Source organism: Prionailurus viverrinus, chromosome B2 (assembly GCF_022837055.1).
Source record: "Prionailurus viverrinus isolate Anna chromosome B2, UM_Priviv_1.0, whole genome shotgun sequence".
Taxonomy (NCBI): domain Eukaryota; kingdom Metazoa; phylum Chordata; class Mammalia; order Carnivora; family Felidae; genus Prionailurus; species Prionailurus viverrinus.
In genome coordinates this window covers 34,540,649-34,560,544 of record NC_062565.1, presented here as the reverse complement: position 1 = coordinate 34,560,544, position 19,896 = coordinate 34,540,649, and the positions used below count along the sequence as shown (strand labels likewise).

The 19,896-nt window shown below is 45.0% G+C and overlaps 1 protein-coding gene and 1 pseudogene across 1 annotated transcript in view; one reads left to right on the top strand and one right to left on the bottom strand.

The window, feature by feature from the left end:
- Positions 1 to 295: 295 nt before the first annotated feature.
- LOC125166431 (suppressor of cytokine signaling 5-like) lies at positions 296 to 4,491 on the bottom strand (annotated as a pseudogene).
- A 7,467-nt stretch (positions 4,492 to 11,958) lies between these two features.
- The window catches only part of SRPK1 (SRSF protein kinase 1), an 82,007-nt gene continuing 74,069 nt past the window's right edge, over positions 11,959 to 19,896 (top strand). Inside the window, 2 exon segments of the mRNA XM_047858479.1 lie at positions 11,959 to 12,049; positions 12,052 to 12,574. Coding sequence (XP_047714435.1) covers positions 11,974 to 12,049; positions 12,052 to 12,574 — 599 coding nt within the window. The 5' untranslated portion in view covers positions 11,959 to 11,973.

Genomic DNA, 19,896 nt, shown 5'->3' with positions numbered 1-19,896 from the left:
TGTTTAAAAAGTCACACACAGGATTACATTGCAACAGCTGTTCCAAATGTCTGTTTTTTAGTTGGGGTGGAGGGAGTGCGGGTTGTTGCTCTGGTTTGGTGTTTATTTCATAGTCATAAACTTAACTCTGCAATCCAGCTAGCCTCAGAGGAGGGTAAGGAAAATATGGGTCCCACAGAACTGCAGTGAGAACACAAAGATTAAAGGGTATTTCGAGCAGATGGGGACAACGGGGTAGCTCCCGGCTACAGAAGGAATAGTCTTACAGCGAAGACAAAAACACAAGTCAAATTTATTAGATTTGTCCACAGTTTGCAATGACGATCTTCTTGCCGGCCTTGCCGTGCCTGGAGCCGAAGCGTTCCGTGGCTTCCTGGATATTCCTGCCCTCTCTCACCTTGTCCAAGACCACAAGCCCGTCACGCAATCGCTCAGGGTTGGCAACGCAGATGAAGAACTGGGAAGCGTTTGTTTGGGTCCACTACTTGCCATGGGCAAGATGCCAGGACCCGTGTGCTTCACGGGTGAAATTCTCACCATCAAATTTCTCCCCATAGATGCACTCACGGCCAGTGCCGTTACAGCGCGTGAAGTCACCACCCTGGCACATAAATCCCGGAATAAGCCTGTGAAGGCAGAAGCCTTTATAATCAAAGCCTTGCTCCCCAGTGCTCGGAGCACTAAAGTTCTCTGCTATGTTTGGAACAGAGATGCGGCCCCACGGCTCGCTGTCACCGCCAATGTCAAAGAACGCCACTGTGGGGTTGACCGTGGCTGGACGGCCTGAAACGTCTGTTTTAAGTTAAGGCACTCATTGAACTATTAATAGCTAAGGGCTTTAAATAAAATTCTACTACCAACTTGGGGCACCTGGGGGGTTCAGTCGGTCGAGCGTCAGACCTTGGCTCAGGGGATGATCTCATGGTCGTGAATACAAGCCCGGCGTTGGGCTCTGTGCTGACAGCTCAGAGCCTGGAGCCTGCCTTGGATTCTGTCTCCCTCTCTCTCTGCCCCTCCCCTGCTCGCACTCTGCCTCTCTCTCTTAAAAAAATAAATTAACATTAAAAAAAGAAAAAACCTCTACTACCAACTTCATAAATCTGAAATTTTGACGAGTGTTATTTAGAAAACCAGTTTACTTAACCTTTTGCAGAAGAGACAAGGAGACTGAATATAAACTATATCAACACTTAAGTGAGCTGTACTATGCCCTTGTGGCCAGAAAATTGCATTTTTTTTTCCTAAAAGGAAAGCAGTCTTTATTTTTTGGACTTCCAAAGCCTACTTTATGTAACTACAAGCACCGCTGCTTTTGGAAGATTATAGAGAAATTCTTTTTGAAAAAATAGCTTAAAAATTAGTCATACTCGGGGTGCCTGGGTGGCTCAGTCGGTTAAGCATCCAACTTCAACTCAGGTCATGATCTCGTGGTTTGTGGGTTTGAGCCCCGCATCAGGCTCTGTGCTGACAGCTCAGAGCCTGGAGCCTGTCTGGGATTCTGTGTCTCCCTCTCTCTCTGCCCTTCCCCGGCTCACACTCTGTCCCTCTCAAAAATAAACATTAAAAAAAAAATTAGCCATACTGTTGAAACACTCACCCAATATAAATAATTCACTCTTCAGTAAGAAATAGAATAATTTTTTTAACATTTATTTATTTTTTTTTAATTTTTTTAATGTTTATTTATTTTTGAGACAGAGAGAGACAGAGCATGAACGGGGGAGGGTCAGAGAGAGGGAGACACAGAATCTGGAGGCTCTGAGCTGTCAGCACAGAGCCCGATGTGGGGCTCGAACTCACGGACCGCGAGATCATGACCCGAGCCGAAGTCGGCCGCCCAACTGACTGAGCCACCCAGGCGCCCCAACATTTATTTATTTTTGAGAGACAGAGAGAGATAGAGGACAAGTGGGGGAGGGGCAGAGAGAGAGGGAGACTCAGAATCCCAGCAGGCTCCAGGCTCCCAGCTGCCAGCACAGAGCCCGACGCAGGGCTCGAACTCACGGACCGCGAGATCATGAGCTGAGCCGAAGTCAGCCACTCAGCCAACTGAGCCACCCAGGTGCCCCAGAAATAGAATTCTTTATAGCAAGTGCCCCAGAGTCGCGTCACTCAGTTACCGCAGATATTAAAAACCAATCTGTTAAATCGGCAAGATGTTTCTGTAGCCTTACTGAACACCTGCAGCTCTATCCTCTGTTGTCTCAATAGGCACCGCGCTTACCTAAGTAACAGCAGATCACATCTGACAGGTACTAACGCTAAGCTTGTACACTGTACTGACCAAGCCTAACATAGACATGTGTGCTTGCCTCACATGGACATGTGTCCGATGCATGTAAAAGCAGATCTAGTTAGTGCCCTTTGGGAACGGGAGAGTTTACCTTGCCTTGACTGGTTCTTGTTCTAAGCAAGGAACTCTCAACCTTTCATTTATAATGATACTCTTTAAAAAAAAACAAAACAAAACAAAACAAAAAAACAACAATCCCGTGACATTGACGGTAAAGGGAGCCCATCAGTTCCATCACATGTAGCGTATCTGCACATTACTGTGTGGCAGATATATTGCAGGCTAAAAGGCAAAGTCCTATTTAGTGATATCATAAGCAATGGCTCGAAATACATGTAAGAACTGAGGTCTTTTTCATGTTCCCAAAGTCCTGTTAACAGCGGAGGAGTGAGATAGACACAGGGCGTGAACATCAAAATCAAAGTTGGGGTTCCAGTGTTCAATTTGGTAGCCATGGAAGCTCACGGAGAAGAGGGAGTCCTTTTGCCCAGAGTCCCTGAGCAAAAATGCAGCTTTCCCTTCAGGAAGGGTTTCCGGGGCGCCTGGGTGGCTCAGTCGGTTGAGTGTCCAAATTCAGCTCAGGTCATGATCTCACAGGTCGTGGGTTCGAGCCCCGTGTTGGGCTGTGTGCTGATAGCTCAGAGCCTGGAGCCTGCTTTGGATTCTCTCTCTCTCTCTCTCTCTCTCTCTCTCTCTCTCTCTCCTGCCCCTCCCCTGCTTGTACTCTGTTTCGAAAATAATTTTTTTTTAAAAAAGGGCTTCTGCTTTGTAACACTCTCCAGCAACGGGAATTCCCTGTAATCAGAAAAAAAATTAGACAGGAGGCAGTGGATGTAATCAATCTGTGGATAGCTATCTCCAGATACCGGACGTTGCTTCTGCCTACGTGACTGCAAACACAGGGTGGTTGTGTCCTCTTCTGTGTCACAACTAGCTTGTGAAATGGCAAAACCATCCCCACTTATTTCAGGCATTCCAGCAGCTAACTTTGGTCCCACTTAATATAACCAACTAGCCTGTGCTGTGGCTTCAATGGATGTATTTGTGTATTAGGAGGGGTGTCAACCTTCTGCAGTACTAAGCCACCTTCTTTTTCTAAGCTAATCTTCTTTATCCTCTATAGAAGCCAAATATGGATCAAATGTATCAAAAAAAAAATGTTGAATGTGGTTTCACAGGGGCTGAATGCTTATGTAATCAAATGCCATTTTGGAGCTAAATCTGAGCCAGCGGGAAAAGGGCATTTTCAGGATTTAGAAAGGTGTATTAAAAGGCTTAATTCAGACAGGTGTATTTTTCTTTTTTAGAAAAGAAGGGCTTTAACTACTTGTTGTAAGTTCTCATGGGAAAACACAAGCCCACAGTTCTTGCAACCTTTGTCCCACAGACTGACTTCCTTTCAGGGGTCCGAACAAAGGGACATATTGAAATACTGGTGTCTGGGGCACCTGGGTGGCTCAGTCGGTTAACTCTCTGACTTCAGCTCAGGTCATGATCTCATGGGCCATGAGTTTGAGCCCTGTGTTGGGCTCTGTGCTAACATCTCAGAGCCTGGACCCTGCTTCTGATTCTGTGTGTGTTGTGTCTCTCTCTCTGCCCCTCTCCCACTTGTGCTCTGTCTCTCTCTCTCAAAAATAAATATTAAACACACACACACACACATATGTATATATATTGAAATGCTGGTGTCTGGATTGAGAAAGTAAACAACTTTAATGACCAGGTAGCACATCTTTATGCAAATCAGGTAATTAAAAAAGTTTTTTTTTTTAATGCTTATTTATTTTTGAGAGAGAGACAATGTGAGCAGGGGAGGGGCAGAGAGAGAGGGAGACACAGAATCCGAAGCAGGCTCCAGGCCAGCTCTGAGCTGTCAGCACAGAGCGCAATGCGGAGCTTGAACCCATGAGCTGTGAGATCACGACCTGAGCTGAAGCCAGACGCTTAACCAACTGAGCCACCCAGGCGCCCGCAAGCCAGATAGTTTCAAATTATTTGATTTTGATAAAATTCAATGAGCGCCTCCTGGAATTGTCAGTTGATGGGTCATTAAAACAAGCTTTGGTGATGGTTACTGCACGATTTTTGGCAAATTCTTTGGAAGGAGTTGCAAAAGAACTCCGAGAATTACATAGCTGATGGCAAAACTATTTTTATTCCCATCTACTTGTTTTATACAAGCCAATTGTCTTGGTCATTACCAAAAAAAAAATAGCAACAGAACGACACAGGACCCGTTGAGAAAAATCACCTCCCTTCTACTGAGGTAGTATTTGCAATAAGACTTCATTTATCAAAAAATGATGCTGTACATTATTTTGATAAATCCTGCAATAAGAATCCTTGCAATAATAGGTAGAAAGTTTTTAGAAGACTACGATCACAGGAAATGTTTTTAAAAATTGAATTTCAGTGTAAATGCACATTTCTGTGGTAAAGAAGTATCATAGGATGATCAATAAGAACTTTCAGGCATAAAATTACACTACTTGAGGATAAACTTCTGCAAGAGTAAAATGGAATAAAAACGGAAATTCAAGGAGAAAAAGGAATAACGTAGCGTTTCTTGTAGTTAACAAAGTCGTTTTACTTTATTTACATATAAATGGATGATGGTGGGCATCAAACTGCTGTAGTATTTAAACTCCGCTGGATGGCATTCAAAGCTGATGTAACACTTTTATTTTTAAAAATGTTTATTTATTTTGAGAAAGCACGCGCGGTGAGAGGGGGCAGTGAGAGGGAGAGAATCCCAAGCAAGCTCCACACTCAGCGCGGAGCCTGATGAGGTGGGGGCTCGATCCCACTACCATGAGATCCTGACCCGAGCCAAAATCAAGAGTCAGACGCCCAACCAACTGAGCCACCCAGGTGCCCCTGTAACACTCTTATTGTAAAGTGTCAATTTCCTTTCCAGTTTGTTTGCTTTTATTTAATCTTCTTGCCTAGTGACTCTAGCTGGAACCTCCAGTTCAATACTGAAGAGAAGTGGTTAAGAGCGGACATCCCTGTCTTATTCCTGACCTTAGAGGGAAGGCATTCAGTCTCTCGCCATTAAATACGATGTTAGCTGTGGGGGTTTTCAGAGATGCCCTTTATCAGATTGAGGAAGTTCCCTTCCTTTTCCAGTGTGTTGGATGTTTCGCATGGGGGTAGTTTTAAAGAGTTATTTTAGTAAGTTAGGGGAGCAAAATGTTCGAAAGCTCAAGTTCAGGCTCCTTGGACACCCTGTCCCTGCTATACCCTCGGCAATAAGCACAGTCCTGCACATATAAGAGGCCCAGCAAACATTTGTCGAGCAAACTGTGTCCCACCTCCCCCCTGGCATTTTATTCTCTAGTGACGCTACGGTGTTTAGGCCCCGCCCCCACTCCCCAATACCATGCTTATGTGGCCAGAGTTCTCTCCCCTCTCTTCTGTTCCCAGCTGGCACCGATTCATGCTTTCCAGCGCTGTCCAGGTGTCATCTCATTCAGGAGATACCTCTCTCCCCATCCCTCCTCAGACCCTGAGCTGTCAGGGTCTCCTTCTTGTGCTGCCATGGCACTTCGTGCTTCGACCATTGTGCTCTGTGTGAATTATTTATTTACCTGTCCATCCCTCACTAAACTAGATGGGCGATATGGTTTGTGGCCAACAGTGTGGATTCAGGAACCTGACAGCCCAGATTCAAAACCCTGCCTCTTACTACTTTGGGTGGCCTTGATTATTTATTTATTTATCTATTTATTTATTTATTTAGAGGGCGCAAGTGAGTGAGGGACAGAGAGAGAGAAAGGGAGGGAGAAAGAGAGAGGGGGAGGGAAAGCTGGGCCTCACCTGAAGTGGGCCTTGTATTCCACCTGATGCGGGGCTCAAACTCACTCAGTTTGAACTCACAAACTGTGAGCTCGTGACCTGAGCAGAAGTCAGATGCTTAAAGGCTGAGCCACCTGGGCCCTCTGGGCGGCCTTGGTTATGCCTCAGTTTCTTCGTCCGCCAGAGATGCTGATAATAGCACCGATTTGGTAGTGTTGTTTGACAGCTGAGCGACAACAGTGTCTAGTAAACAGTAATTATTTTATGAGTTAGCTATTAAGTCCTATAGGGCAAGGAGTTGGTGTTTTCCTTCTCTGCTTCTCACGGCCCTGGCCTGCGGGCGGGCGCTCAATAAATTCGTCACGAAGGGTGAGCGTGGCGGAACGTACCTGCGAGAAGGAAAAGCAACATGGGTTCAACATGGCACAGCGGGTAGATTCCAGAATTCGAGGGTGTAAACAAACCATTGCTGTGTATTGCCTACACTGCCTTCGCTCTGCCCCTGAGATTGCCAGACTGGAGAAATTAAATCCCTGTCGTTATGGGCTTCCTCTCCCTAGGGTCACATAAGAGCTTGGGAGGTTTAGGCACTGCTCGGAAAATAGGGTACATACTTCCGATCTTCAGTCCGTTATTTTTATTGTCCAAGCCTGCATGGCCCCTGGAACGTATTTAGTATAGCAGAGCATCTTTGCCTGGCCAGCAGCCTCCTGGGGGCTTCTGGTACCTACAGAACCATAGAGAGGATTCAATGTATCCCTGTTTTGGCAACTCACCTGGAGAGGAGGCGCTGTAAAACTTTCTGAATCGTTCCCCTGGTGTTGGACTCCCATGTTCCTTTCTTTTTCTTCAATTGGCATTTTTCAAGAAATGAACCCACCCTTTCAAAAGAAAATACTTGGGGCATATTAAAACCTTTGGCAAAGACAGAATGACATTTATAGGCACTACTCATAGTTACCCCCCAGGGGCAGCTTGTACTGTAATCTGCAATTCCTCTGCCAGGGGTGGTTTGCGAACATCCTAGTCAGAAGATGGCTTCGACCAAGGGTTCAGGGTAATCGATTACCACGAATCCCGCCAACGACAGCTTTTGAAAATGACAATCATTACACAAATTAACATCAGCTCACCTCGTGAGAGGAAACCTGCTTCTGATGTCACCTCTGGGGTTGATCAGGATTGGAACAGCATAACGAAGTTGAAAGCAGACTCCCTCTCTGGTTCTCTGATGCCTCCTATGTGGGAGACAGAGTCCTCCCTCTGTGACACCGTTGCCTCACCCTGAGTAAAGCTTTGATTCATGCCGTGGCCAGAGCATCCAAAAGGACAGAGAGATCTCAAAGAAGCTAATGTGCCTGCCTGCTAATGAGTGTTTAATAAATGGGGTGTGTGTGTGTGTGTGTGTGTGTGTGTGTGTGTGTGGTTGTGGCAGATTTTAGACTGCAACTTTTTCTTTATATGTTCTGGGAGTAAGGATGTGAAGCAGGCAACCCCTCGTCACTTCGGACTTCTCTGGCAGCTATTGTAACCAACAAAAAAAAGAAGGCCGAGTTGGACGTGATCGTCTTAGGTCAGTTTGCAACACCTTGCTGTCTCCCTGGAGCACTTCCAGGGAGCAGGGCAAGGGCTCTAGCTGCCTCTGGAACCACCGATCTCTGTAACTTCCTCATTGCCAGAGAATCTCCGGTTTCCTCTAACTTTCCTGCGGTGGGCAGAGCATCCAAAATGACAGAGACACTAAGACCTCAGAGAACTTACATAGTTTCCCATCTCACCAAGCCAAGCCTTTTATTCTTTCATCTCCTCCCCCTAGTCTCCCCAACCCTTCACTCCAACACAATTCCCTTGTGAAGCTTAAGCTTTTATAGAAAAAAACAAAAAACAAACAAAGTCGGAAAGGGGGCTATCTCCAAGCAGCTTCTGTTCTCAAGCCTCTCCAGGGACCAGGGAGCCCAAAAGGCTGACTTACTGGCTTAAAAAATGCTAGCCACCTTGGGTGTATCCTATAGACTGCCCAGACAGGCTGTGCTGGATATTCTGTTTTCCCTCCAGATTAACCCTCCACCCGTCTCCACCCTCTCTGTGTCCTGGGCAGCTGGCTTGCGTGGACTGCATCACCCAGGCACCCTTGCCTTCTAACTTGAAGTGGGTTCAGTCAATGGGAGGCACTAGCCTGAGAGGATGAGAAGCAAAGAAGCTGGGTATTTAAATCCCTGCTGGGCAATGGCTTTGCCCTTTTATCAAGGGACACAGCTGCTGTCAGGCACTTCTTTCTTATCACTACAATTCTGATATGGGTTGAATTGTGCCCCCGCCAAAAAAAAAAAAAAAAAAAAAAAAAAAAAGATATATTGGAGTCTTAACCTCCAGTACCTCAGAAAATGACCTTATTTGGAGATAGGGTCTTTACAGAGGTCATCAAGTTAAAGGAGATCATTAGGATGAGTCCTAGTCCAGTACGACTGGTGTTCTTATGAAAAGGGGAAATTTGGACACAGATTGAGACACACATAGAAGAAAATATAAAGAGATACAGAGATACAGTCATCTACAATCCAAGGAAAGAGGACAGATCCTTCCCTCACAGTCCCCAGAAGGAACCATCCCTCCTGATACCTGGATTTCTAGCCTCCAGAACTGTGAGACAATAAATTTTCTGTGGACTAAGCCACCCAGTTTGTGGTCCTTTGTTATATCAACCCTAAGCAGACTAATATAAGCTATTATTGGGCTCTGGTAACACCTCCACCCCCTGTCCCTTCAGGCCTGGGGGTGGTAAAGACTCCTACTATTGCTACTCCCTGGATGCCTCACCATCCCTCGTTGGTTTCCCTTAACCCTATCCACACCTCAGTCCTTTCATCCAGTCCTCTTCAACTAAGTGTTGAACATGCCTTGTGTTTCCTGAAACTCAAGTCTAGAATATGTTTTCCCAATATACTTTACAAAACTATGGAAAATTCTATTGGGGTTCTCCAATTATGTAGACATCTATTGGGAATCTCCAAAATAGAGCATGTGATGTATTCTTTTTTAATTTTTTTTTTTTAATTTGAGAGAGAGAGAAAGAGCATGAGCAGCAGAGAGGGGCAGAGGGAGAGATAGAGAGACAGAGGGACACAGAGAGAGAATCTCAAGCAGGCTCCACCCGGGGCTCGATCCCATGACCCTGGGATCATGACCTGAGTCAAAATCAAGAGTCAGACACTCAACCAACTGAGCCACCCAGGCTCCCAGCATCTGATGTATTTTCAGTTTCTTCTGTTGTCCATTTCATCTTACAAGACAAAGGGGAAGCCATACAGAGAAATGATACTTGGGATTTAATTCAGATCAAAACTTTGGACAAAGTGTAAGAGTTTGTGGTAACCAAAGTGTGTCCTAAACTAAAGTTTGGGTGAACAAATTTCAAAACGCGCAAGCATTAGGGAAGACTCCAGGGCAGTCTTAAGAAATTAGCTCATGGAGAATGGGATCATTTCAGAAATTAAATTCTGACACTACTCCTGAACAGTTCACGTTCTCTGAATAATTCTACTTTTAAAAGAACTTGAGAAAAACGGTTGTGGGAGTATATATGCAAGAGTGGCCACCACTTGAAGAGGAAGGGTGAAGTCCAGGATAGAACAAGCCCTGTGAAAGTGGGGGTGAGACGGAGGGAATGGGGAGCCCAAATGAAAAAAGGAAGGAATGGTCAATTCAGGGAACTCAATCCAGTGAACTTGACATGGACTCTGGAAAAATTCTCAAATGCATTATTAAACAGCTGGTAAGCTCTTAGAGCAAAGAAAGAAGCAATGATCACTCTCATGCCAAGTTAAACTTACTCCCTTTTTGATGAATCTGCAGGAACCCATTTGGGTGTTAGCACAGCTTCATGTTGTCCTTCTCAGTGTTTTCTCTCTCTCGTCCAGAACTTTCTCATAAACTGCACATCATTTATTCTTTGATTAGACAAACACCTGAGCACCTACTGAGGGCTGGACACTGTTCTAGGCACTGAGGATACATCAAGGAAAATCCAAACAGGGTCCCTAGCCTCACAGACCTAACTCTCTGGTGGAGGGTACTTTCCCGATTCTGGAACTTTTCGTCAGCTACCACAGCTCTCCCGTCTTTTTTCTAAATCACATGAGGTTTTGCTGCCCTAGCAGAATCCTCAGACTCCAGGGTGTCACTGTCTGACCCAACTCTCCTTCTGTTCCTAAGCAGAGTGGGGAGGAAATTGGGAAGAAGTTTTCCTTGGCCAACAGGTGCTGTCCTCTTTTGCAATATGTCCAGAAATGCTATCATTCAGGTTCCATGCAACAGATATTAATTATCTAAATTTCAAATTTGGCAAACTGGCATTTCTGGCCTCGCATCCCACTTGATCCACTTCAGTCATTACCAGTCCCAGCCCCCACCCATTTCCAAATCGGTCCTTTTTTGCTCAACTGATTTTCTCATTCAGGAATGCCTAACATCTCCTTCTCCACCTATGGAAACCCTACCCATTTCCCAAGACCCAGTCCAAGAGCTGCCTCCTCCCTGGCTGGATGTAATTATTTACTTTGCTCAGCAAAATCCCATGCAAGCCCCCATGCTTCACTTGTGCAGCACTATCCCATTTTCATCTTCCTTTCTCAATTAATTACTTGTCTGTCTTCCCCACTATAGTCTCATTTCTTTTAGGGCAACGGTCTCCAGAGCTTCTGCCCTGTCCAGTTGTAGTACTTCACAACAGAAGTTGGCAAACTAGGACCTGAGCCAAGAATGACTGAAATAGTTGGAAAAAGATCAACAGAAGAAGAATATTTCATGACATGAAATGCAAATTTCAGGAACCGTTAAGTAAAGCTTTATTGGAACACAGCCCTTATTTTCCATTTTCCTTTTGAGCTCCAGTGGCAGAACTGAGTAGCTGAGAAAGAGAGCTTATGCCCACAAGCCTTAATGTTTCCTATACGGTCCTTTACAGAAAATTTTTGCTAACCTTGCTTTACAAAAAGGGTTTGATGATTGAATCATTGCATCGAGGCACCAAGATTTAATAAATACGCATCCTCTCCAGCTTTTTGTTTCTTTGTATAGTGGAGGTAATATTTTGCTTTTAAGTTGTCATAAATATCAAATGAGACATAATGCACTTAGAAAAGTATAAAAACATCCTATACGACAACTATAGTTATCACGTACTGAAAAGATGATAGTGGTAACATGAGAAAACATTGTCTTTATTCTCCCCCTTCCTTCCTTTACAGCCTTCATTTAAACGTGAAATTTTAAAAGAAAATTCACTTTTAACGTTTTCACTTTTAAAGGGAGGATAGGCTCACGGGTTTCGTCCTTCCAGTCTTTCTTTTGTGTTGCCCCACTTTTAATTTCTCACTTGTAATCTTTCCCCCCGACCCCCCATTTTCTTTCTATAGTATCTCAATTGATCCTCACAAGGGCTCAGGGAAGGAACTAGGACACGCCTAATTAAATCCATTTTACAGACCAGGAAACTGAGGCGGACTCCAGTAGGCTGCAGAGTACTGACGCAGCACGCAGGGAACCCTCAAGGCCACGGTCTTCTCCTCTGCCACAGGGCAACCTCCCCGCAAATGGAACGAACCTGAGCCCGCCAGGCTTCCAAGCCTGGTTCTTGAACACCTCTGTAGCATTCACACTCGGCGTTCTTTCCTTCTTCCAGCCCCCGATTCTTTACCGCCGCCCCCCCTTCTCGAGAGCAGGTGGTAGGCTCCGCGCTCAACGCGCAGGCGCGCGCCGTCGTGGGGCGGGGGCGGGGCGGGAACTGGGGGGCGGGGTGTGCGCGGGCTTGGTTTTGGGCCGCGGCGGGAGCGGGAGTCGCCGCCACTCGAGTGCGCAGGCGCCTGGCGGTTACCGGTCTCGCCATGGAGCGGAAAGGTGAGCGGTGGAGCGGCCTCCGCCACGAGGGGCAACGGCCGGCGGGGCGAGGCCCGGGTCCGCGTCGGAGCTTTGCCTAGCCGCCGCAGTCCGGTCCCCGGGCGTGCGGCGCCCCCCCACTGAGGTGGCGCCGCCCTTCACCCCCCGCCTCTGGGCTGCGGGTCCGCGCCCCTCCGCCCAGGCGTCCTTCCGCACCGGCAGTCATCGCCCCTTGTTCCCCGCCAGGCCGGCCCGCGCCTTGGGGCCGCTGCAGGGCCCGGCCCGCGGCCGGCGAGGCAGACCCCCGCCCGCCGGCCCCCTGACCCGACCCGAGCCCCCGCCGGCGCACCCCGCCCGGGCGCAGCTCTGCGCCCCGCCGGCCGCCCGCCGCTCGGCCGGCCGCCTCGCCGAAGCCGCGGCGCTCGTCCCGGAGCCGCCCCTCAGCCAGGCCCCGCACCCGGGCCTCGCGCCCCCGCTGGGTCTCCACCCTCACCTTGGTCGCCTCCTTTACTCCACATTCGCCCTTCATCCATCCCTCTCTTCTGCAGTGCTTGCGCTCCAGGCCCGAAAGAAAAGGACCAAGGCCAAGAAGGACAAAGCCCAGAGGAAGTGAGTCTTGTACCCCGACATCCCATTCTTTGGATTTCCTCCCGCACCTCCTCTCCTCTGGTTTCACCTCTTGAACGTGCGCCGGGTTTGGGCGCCCTGCGGCCCCAGCCACATGGCCGCGGAGTGGCCTTGGAGGGTCGCACTCCGTGAGCCATGCGGAGCGGAGCTGATGTTGCCGAGGGCCAGGCCCGCTGGAAAGGGCTGTTGGAGGAGGACCAGAGCCCGTCCGGTCCGTCAGCTCCCCAACTCCAGAGAGGAGGCACGACCCCCCCCCTCCCCCCACCCCCAGCCCGGGGTCTGGGCCTCCCGACGGAGCTGGTAGATCATTATCTGTTTGTGAACTCTGGCCTCTCCCCCCACCTGCTTCCCCGAGTCTTAAACTTGACTCCTACGTCTGCACGGTAGGCCGTCAGAGAGTTCTTACTGAATTTTCCGCATTTTGGTCTGCCAGCCACCCGCTCGCTTTCATAGAGGAGGGCATGGAGCTTTCCCCCTGGTTGGGCAACTTCCTGAGCCCGCACGGAGCGTCGCCTTCCTCGCCGTGGCAGGCAGACCACTGCGTTTCTGTTTCTTCTCTCAAAACCTCCAGCCCTCGCGCTGAATGCAGATGCCTTGTGGAGTGGGCCTCGCGGTAGTGACGGGCAAGTTCTTTAGCCAACGCTCTTGGTGATTCTGGTTTGGTGTCTGAAGTGCCACATGTCCGGGTTTTTACCAGCAGGATGCATAACCGTGGGTTAAGCGCTGCTGTGGGAAACACAAAAGTTGGTCACATCTTAGAAACGCCCAGTAGAGGGCTTCTGCAAAGTGAGGCTTAGTCTGGAGAACTTTTATCTTGTTCTCACGTTTAATTGCAGTGGCTTGGAAATTGCCTTTAGAGAACAGTGCATCATTTTCCGGACACTCTTCCATTTCCTTGATGTTGTGTGGAGTTGTATACGGTCTCCTTCTTGAGCTGAGAAAACGAGCATTTCTGAGGTTTTCCTAGGTTACCTTTCTGAATATTACCAGGTGTGTGTGTGTGTGTGTGTGTGTGTGTGTGTGTGGTTTTGGTGACTACCTGATGTTTGAGAATGACACATAATGACTTATAGCAATAGAGCTAAAGTGGTAGGTGACCTCACCTCTTGCTCCATTTCTATTAACTGTCTCATGAAATTTTTTATTTTATAAAGTGCTTGGTAACCAACATATTTAAGTGTGAGTTTATCTCCATGTGTTTGCCTCGTGATTATCCACGTGTGGATTGTTCCAAAACCAGTTTTTGTTTATTTATTAAAGAAAAAATGGTTTTTGTTTATTTTTGAGAGAGCAACAGAGCACAAGCAGGGGAGGGACAGAGAAAGAGAGAGGGAGACACAGAATCCGAAACAGGCTCCAGGCTTTGAGCTGTCAGCACAGAGCCTGAAGTGGGGCTTGAACTCACCAACCATGAGATCATGACGTGAGCGGAAGTCAGATGCCCAACGGACTGAGCCGCTCAGGCGCCCCTCAGAACCAGTTCGTAATCCCACGTTGGTTTAATGGAAACAGCCGAGGCGCTAACCTGGTTCTTGTCTGCAGTGGGAATTTAAGTGTTACTCTTTTTTTGTATGTGCCTTAGTTTTATTATTCCCTGTGGAACTGATAGGAATGTGCTATAAAACGTATTTTCTGCTGATGTAAAGAGATGGTAATTTTATTATTCACTGTATTGTTGAGAAGTGATCTGTCTTGGTCTCTCCACATGGAAATTATTTTGTATTAACCTGAATCAACCTGTAACTTGGGAGGAAAATATATAAAGGTGATCATATATATATGTATTTTTAAAGTAGGCTCCACACCCAGTGTGGGGCTTGAACTCATGACCCTGAGATCAAAAGTTTCATGCTCTCCCAACTGAGCGAGCCAGACACCTCATCATCTGTTTTTGGTACCAGATAATCATTACTTTGGATTATCTGTTTAAACCATATTCTTTATTTCTAAAGCCGAATATATGTGCTTTGGATTCTCTGTTACTCCTTCATTCGCTGTTAGGTAATTTGTGTCCATTATTTTCACACTTGCACAAAAGCAAGCGAGTAGTACAGATAATCTAGCAGTTATTTTACGGAATATTTCATTTTGTACAACTTTTAATTCCTGAAATTTTATATAAATGAATGACCTTCACTTACTTGCAGTTTCAGAGGTGCTTTATTTTTGTCTTCAGTTAATGGTTTCTCTTGACAATTTTACCTTTCTTTTTTTGTTTCTCCAGCCTCCTTTTAAGTAGCTGAAATGTCTAATTAACTTGGTTAGAATACTGTGTCAGAAGTTCAAGCCCCACCTGACTCAGGTAACTTGACTCTGTTCCATGACCCCTGACTGCACTCTGGACTTCCAGTCCTTTTGCAAAGGCAGGCTGCTGGTTACCAGATTAGTCAGGGAGAAGGTCTAAAGAAGAAGCATGCCATAGAATTTGGTCTCCCAAGTGAGTCAGATCTGGTTTGAATTGTGATTTTGCCACTTTTTAGCAGTTTGACCTTGGATGAGTTAGTTAAGGAAATGGTCTTAGCTTAGTCATGATGACAGCTGAGAAGTTAGAAAAACCAAGCATTTAAATGAAAAGTAAAACTGTAAGTAACGTTTTAGTAATTTAGTCATGGCGGGGTACAGGTGGAAAGGATTTCAGTCCTCTGATTTTGTAGATCTTAAAACCAGAACCTACATACATGAAAAATCATGTCCATGGAGCTACAGCTGGTTGTAGCAAGGACAAAACTGGAATCCAGGGCCCCTGCCTTCCAGCGCAGTGCTATTCAGTATTTGTTTCCTTTGGGAAACTGTGCTGAAAGATTTGACCTTGGGGGTTTTCAGTTGTCTTATTTGAAGAATTTTGTCTCCACTTCACTTTTTCAGACACTGTATTCTTATTTACTAAAATTAACTAGTTGATGATAAACTGTTTCACTTTACAGATAAGGAAATTGAGATTTTTCCAGATTACTTCCACAGAAAATTGTAAAGCTAGTATTCAACCCCAGGTCCGACATACCCCAAAGCCCTAGGTACTAACCACTGCTGTCTCCAAGTGACAGTTCCTTCTGATGTGTCTGAGGACAAACAAGGTAGAAACTGAGCAAACTGAGGCTTCCGTATAAGGTGACACAGGATGCCTGGGTTAAAGTTTAAGCACCCTTTCAGAGCGCCCTGTCTATGTCTCTAAAAGGATGTAATTCTCTATCTTCCTTTGGTCATTCAGTTTTCAATATATATACCAATAGGTGTGTGCCTTTATCCGTTTGTCATAGCTCTTACAATTTAACACAGTTATGTTTGCTTTTCATATTATTTTTTTTAATCAAATAAAAATTTTTTTTAATCTTTATTTTTGAGAGAGAGAGACAGAGCGTGAGCAGGGGAGGGGCAAAGAGAGAGGGAGACACAGAATCTGAAGCAGGCTCCAGGCTCTGAGCTGTCAATACAGAGCCTGACGCGGGGCTCGAACTCACATACCTTGAGATCATGACCTAAGCTGAAGTTGGATGCTTAACCAACTAAGCCACCCAGGCATCCTATTTTTCACATTACTTCTATGGAACATAATTCCAGAATGATATTCATATCTAATAATTACTTAGCTTAGGAAATTACTTTGGACAGTAATTCTTACTTTCTTTGCAGTTAAAGAACTGCGTTTAGTATAAATTTGGTAGTAAAACAGTTTGAGCTGGAGAAGTGATTTTGTTCATGTTAGTACTCACCGATCTGTGAAGTCAAAGGAGAGGAGAGATGGCTTTATTTCCTAATTTTCCAAAATATCTAATTATATTGAAAATTCAGAAGAAAAGATAGTTGAAAATTTCTTTTTGTTTAATTTATTTTTGAGAGAGCGAACGTGAGCAAGGGAAGGGCAGAGAGAGAAGGGGACAGAGGATCCATGGCAGGCTCTGCACGGACAACAGTGAGCCTGATGCGGTGCTTGAACTAACAGTTCAGATCATGACCTGAGCCAAAGTCGGATGCTCAACTGACTGAGTTGCCCAGGTGCCCCGATAGTTGAAAATTTCTAACATTTTTATACAGTACAGTACATGAACTTGAACCAATTTTTTTTTAAGTTAAACGGTTTTGGATGCTTTTTGTACTTACCAACGTACCTTGGAAATTGACTCTGTATCAGTTCCTTATAGCATAACCTTACTATTTTTTTTAAGGTCTGCCTTTTCCACTAAGGCTTAGAAGTGGTTCTGTATCCAGGACACAGTGAGTAGCTTCATCTAGATAGCATTCTGTTAAACGGGTGTATCATAATTTATTTTAGTTTAGACAAAAATGGAATCATTGGGTATACTTTTCCCCAGCTAACCTTACCATGAATGTTTTTCATAGCATTAAATATTCCACTTGCTTTTAAAGGCTCCAGTATACATTGGTTCAAGTTTTTCACAGTTCATAGCAAAGATGAATGATCTTTTGGATAGCCATTGTTCACATCAGTGATTATTTACTTAGGATAAATTCTTAGGAGTGATATTACTGGTTATGTACATTTTAAAGGTTTTTAAATTCATATTGTCAACAAAATTTTCTCCAGAGACATTTACTAGTTTAATTAGGAATTAACTAATTTAGGGGCGCATGGGTGGCTCAGTCAGTCAGTTAAGCGTTGGACTCGGCTCAGGTCATGATCTTACGGTTCATGGGTTTGAGTCCCGCCTTGGGCTCTGTGCTAGTAGCGCAGAGCCTGGAGCCAGCTTCAGATTCTGTGTCTCCCTCTCTGTCCCTCCCCCACTCACACTCTGTCTCTTTCTCAAAAATAAACATTAAAAAAATTTTTTTTTTTTTTAACTTTTATTTATTTTTGAGACAGAGAGAGACACAGCATGAACGGGGGAGGGGCAGAGAGAGAGGGAGACACAGAATCGGAAGCAGGCTCCAGGCTCTGGGCCATCAGCCCAGAGCCCAACGCGGGGCTCGAACTCACGGACCGTGAGATCGTGACCTGAGCTGAAGTCGGACGCTTAACCGACTGAGCCACCCAGGCGCCCCCAAAAAAATTTTTTTAAAGGAATTAACTAGTTTAATTTTCCTATTCATTAAACAAACAATTTTTGCAGACCTCCTATATCCCAAGCAGCTTTCCATCACAGTTTCCTGTGACAGAAAAACATCTTTGTCCTTGGGAACTTTATTTTCACGGGGATTGGGAACAGAATAAACAATGCACATAAGTAAATTGCGTAGTATGTTAAGACCATAAGTTGGAAAAATAGAGGAAGATAAGGGGAATTTGAGGAGTGGGGGTGAGGGTGCGGTTTTAAATAGGGTGACTGAAGCTGCATTGAGGTGACACTTGAAGGAGGTGAAGGAAGGAGGACGGCTCCAGGCAGAATGTTGGAAATGGGAATATTTTTGCACATCCTACTTGGCCAACCAGACTGGGGCATTGTTACTTGAAAACGTTGCCCAAGTCTGGTAAGCTATAAGTATCTTGTTTTAATTTCTTTTGTTACCGGTCAGGTTGACCATTTGTGGGATGTATTTATTGACCAGCTCCTATCTTTTACCCATTTTTGTATGGATTATTGATCATTTTCTTAATCTTAGGAAGTATTTATTAAGAATATACCTTTTGTCGGAGCCCCTGGGTGGCTCAGTCGGTTAAGCATCTGGCTTCTGATTGCATGGTTTGAGTTCAAAACCCCACATGGGGCTCCCTGCTGCTCTCAGTGTAGAGCCTGCTTTGGATCCTCTGTGCCCCGCTCTCTGCCTGTTTCCCACTCAAGCTCTGTCTCTCCCAAAAGTAAACAAACATTTAAAAAATAAAAAAAATATACTTTTTGTCATGTGGCAAATTTACATTTCTCGGGTTATTAGCCTTTCTAATTTCATTTATTGATTTTTAAAAAAATGTGCCCAATCCATCTTTTTCTTTGCTTTTTATCTTTGAAATTTTCAATGTGAGTTGTCATCTTAAAAAGGCATTATTTTTCATTGTCACTCCATTAAAGTACGTGCTTGCAAAATTGCATTTCTAGAATTGTGGTTGTCAGAAATAGTTTCTTCTCTTTTCTTCCTCAATAAGTTTATATACGTTAGTAAATTTTGTTTACATTAGTCTTTCTGCTGCAGTGAGGCCCAGAGGCTTGCCAAATTACTATGTTCTTTAGATTACTTGAAACCAGCAACTTATGCAAATGCTGAAGTGGTGGGTGCTTAGGAACTCCTTTATTAAAAATGAAGAAAAGATGGGCTGGTCAACTAGACTTAGTTTTTATTATAATTTTTAGACCTGGCAAGATAAATGAGGCAATGTTCCCCCCCCCCCCCCCCCATACTTAGACTTTTTGCTCGATGCTTCCCAGATCTTCTCTATCACGAATGCTAGTTTGCAGACTAATTTTATTTTTATATTGGCTAAAGTATCATTTTAATGATTCTCTCACTGTAACTGAATTAATTGCAAGCAAGTAAGAAAATGGAGATAGTCAAGAGATATTTTTGAACTCTTCCTTTCTAGTATGATGCAAATAATGATTTAGCTAAGGAGAGATAGATAAGCAGATATATTTATAATCTTGTACATTTTTTTCATTGAATTTGGGACACAATCAGTTTTAAATTACACCATTTTATATGCCACGCAAAAAAAAAAACCACTACCAGTTAAACTGATACACCATTCGCTATAAGATGCTGTCTTGATTTCAGAGATGTGGGAATGGTAGGAAACCTATTTGTGTTTGAATCTGTGAAATGGAGTAATTCCAGTGATGTATGGCATTGGCAGCATTGTTGTCTTTTAAAAGTTTAATTGTGGTGGTGCCTGCGTGGCTGTCAGTTATGTGTCCGACTCTTGATTTGGCTCACGTCAGGAATTCACGGTTTCTGAGATCAGGCCCTGAGTGAGGCTCCATGCTGACAGCACGGAGCCTGCTTGGGATTCTCTCTCTGCCTCTCTCTAAGTAAATAAATAAATTTTTTAAAAAAGGTTTCTTGTGGAAATTTTCAAATATATCCAAAAAAGAAAGTAGCAAGATAAACTTTTTAAAAAATGTTTATTTTGAGAGAAAGAGAGCACGAGTAGGGGAGGGACAGCGAGAGGGGGAGAGAGAGAATCCCAAGCAGGCTCAGTGCTGTCAGTGCAGTGACATGGGCTGGATCCCGTGAACCTCAAGATCATAACCTGAGCCAAAATCAAGAGTTGGATGCTTAACTGACTGAGCCACCCAGGTGCCCTGCAAAATAAGCTTTTGTGCATCCATCTCAACTTCATCAGTTACTAACTGTGGTTCATGTTTCATCTTTATCTTCTTTTTCTGCTCTACTCCATCTTTTTTTTTTTTTAATTTTTA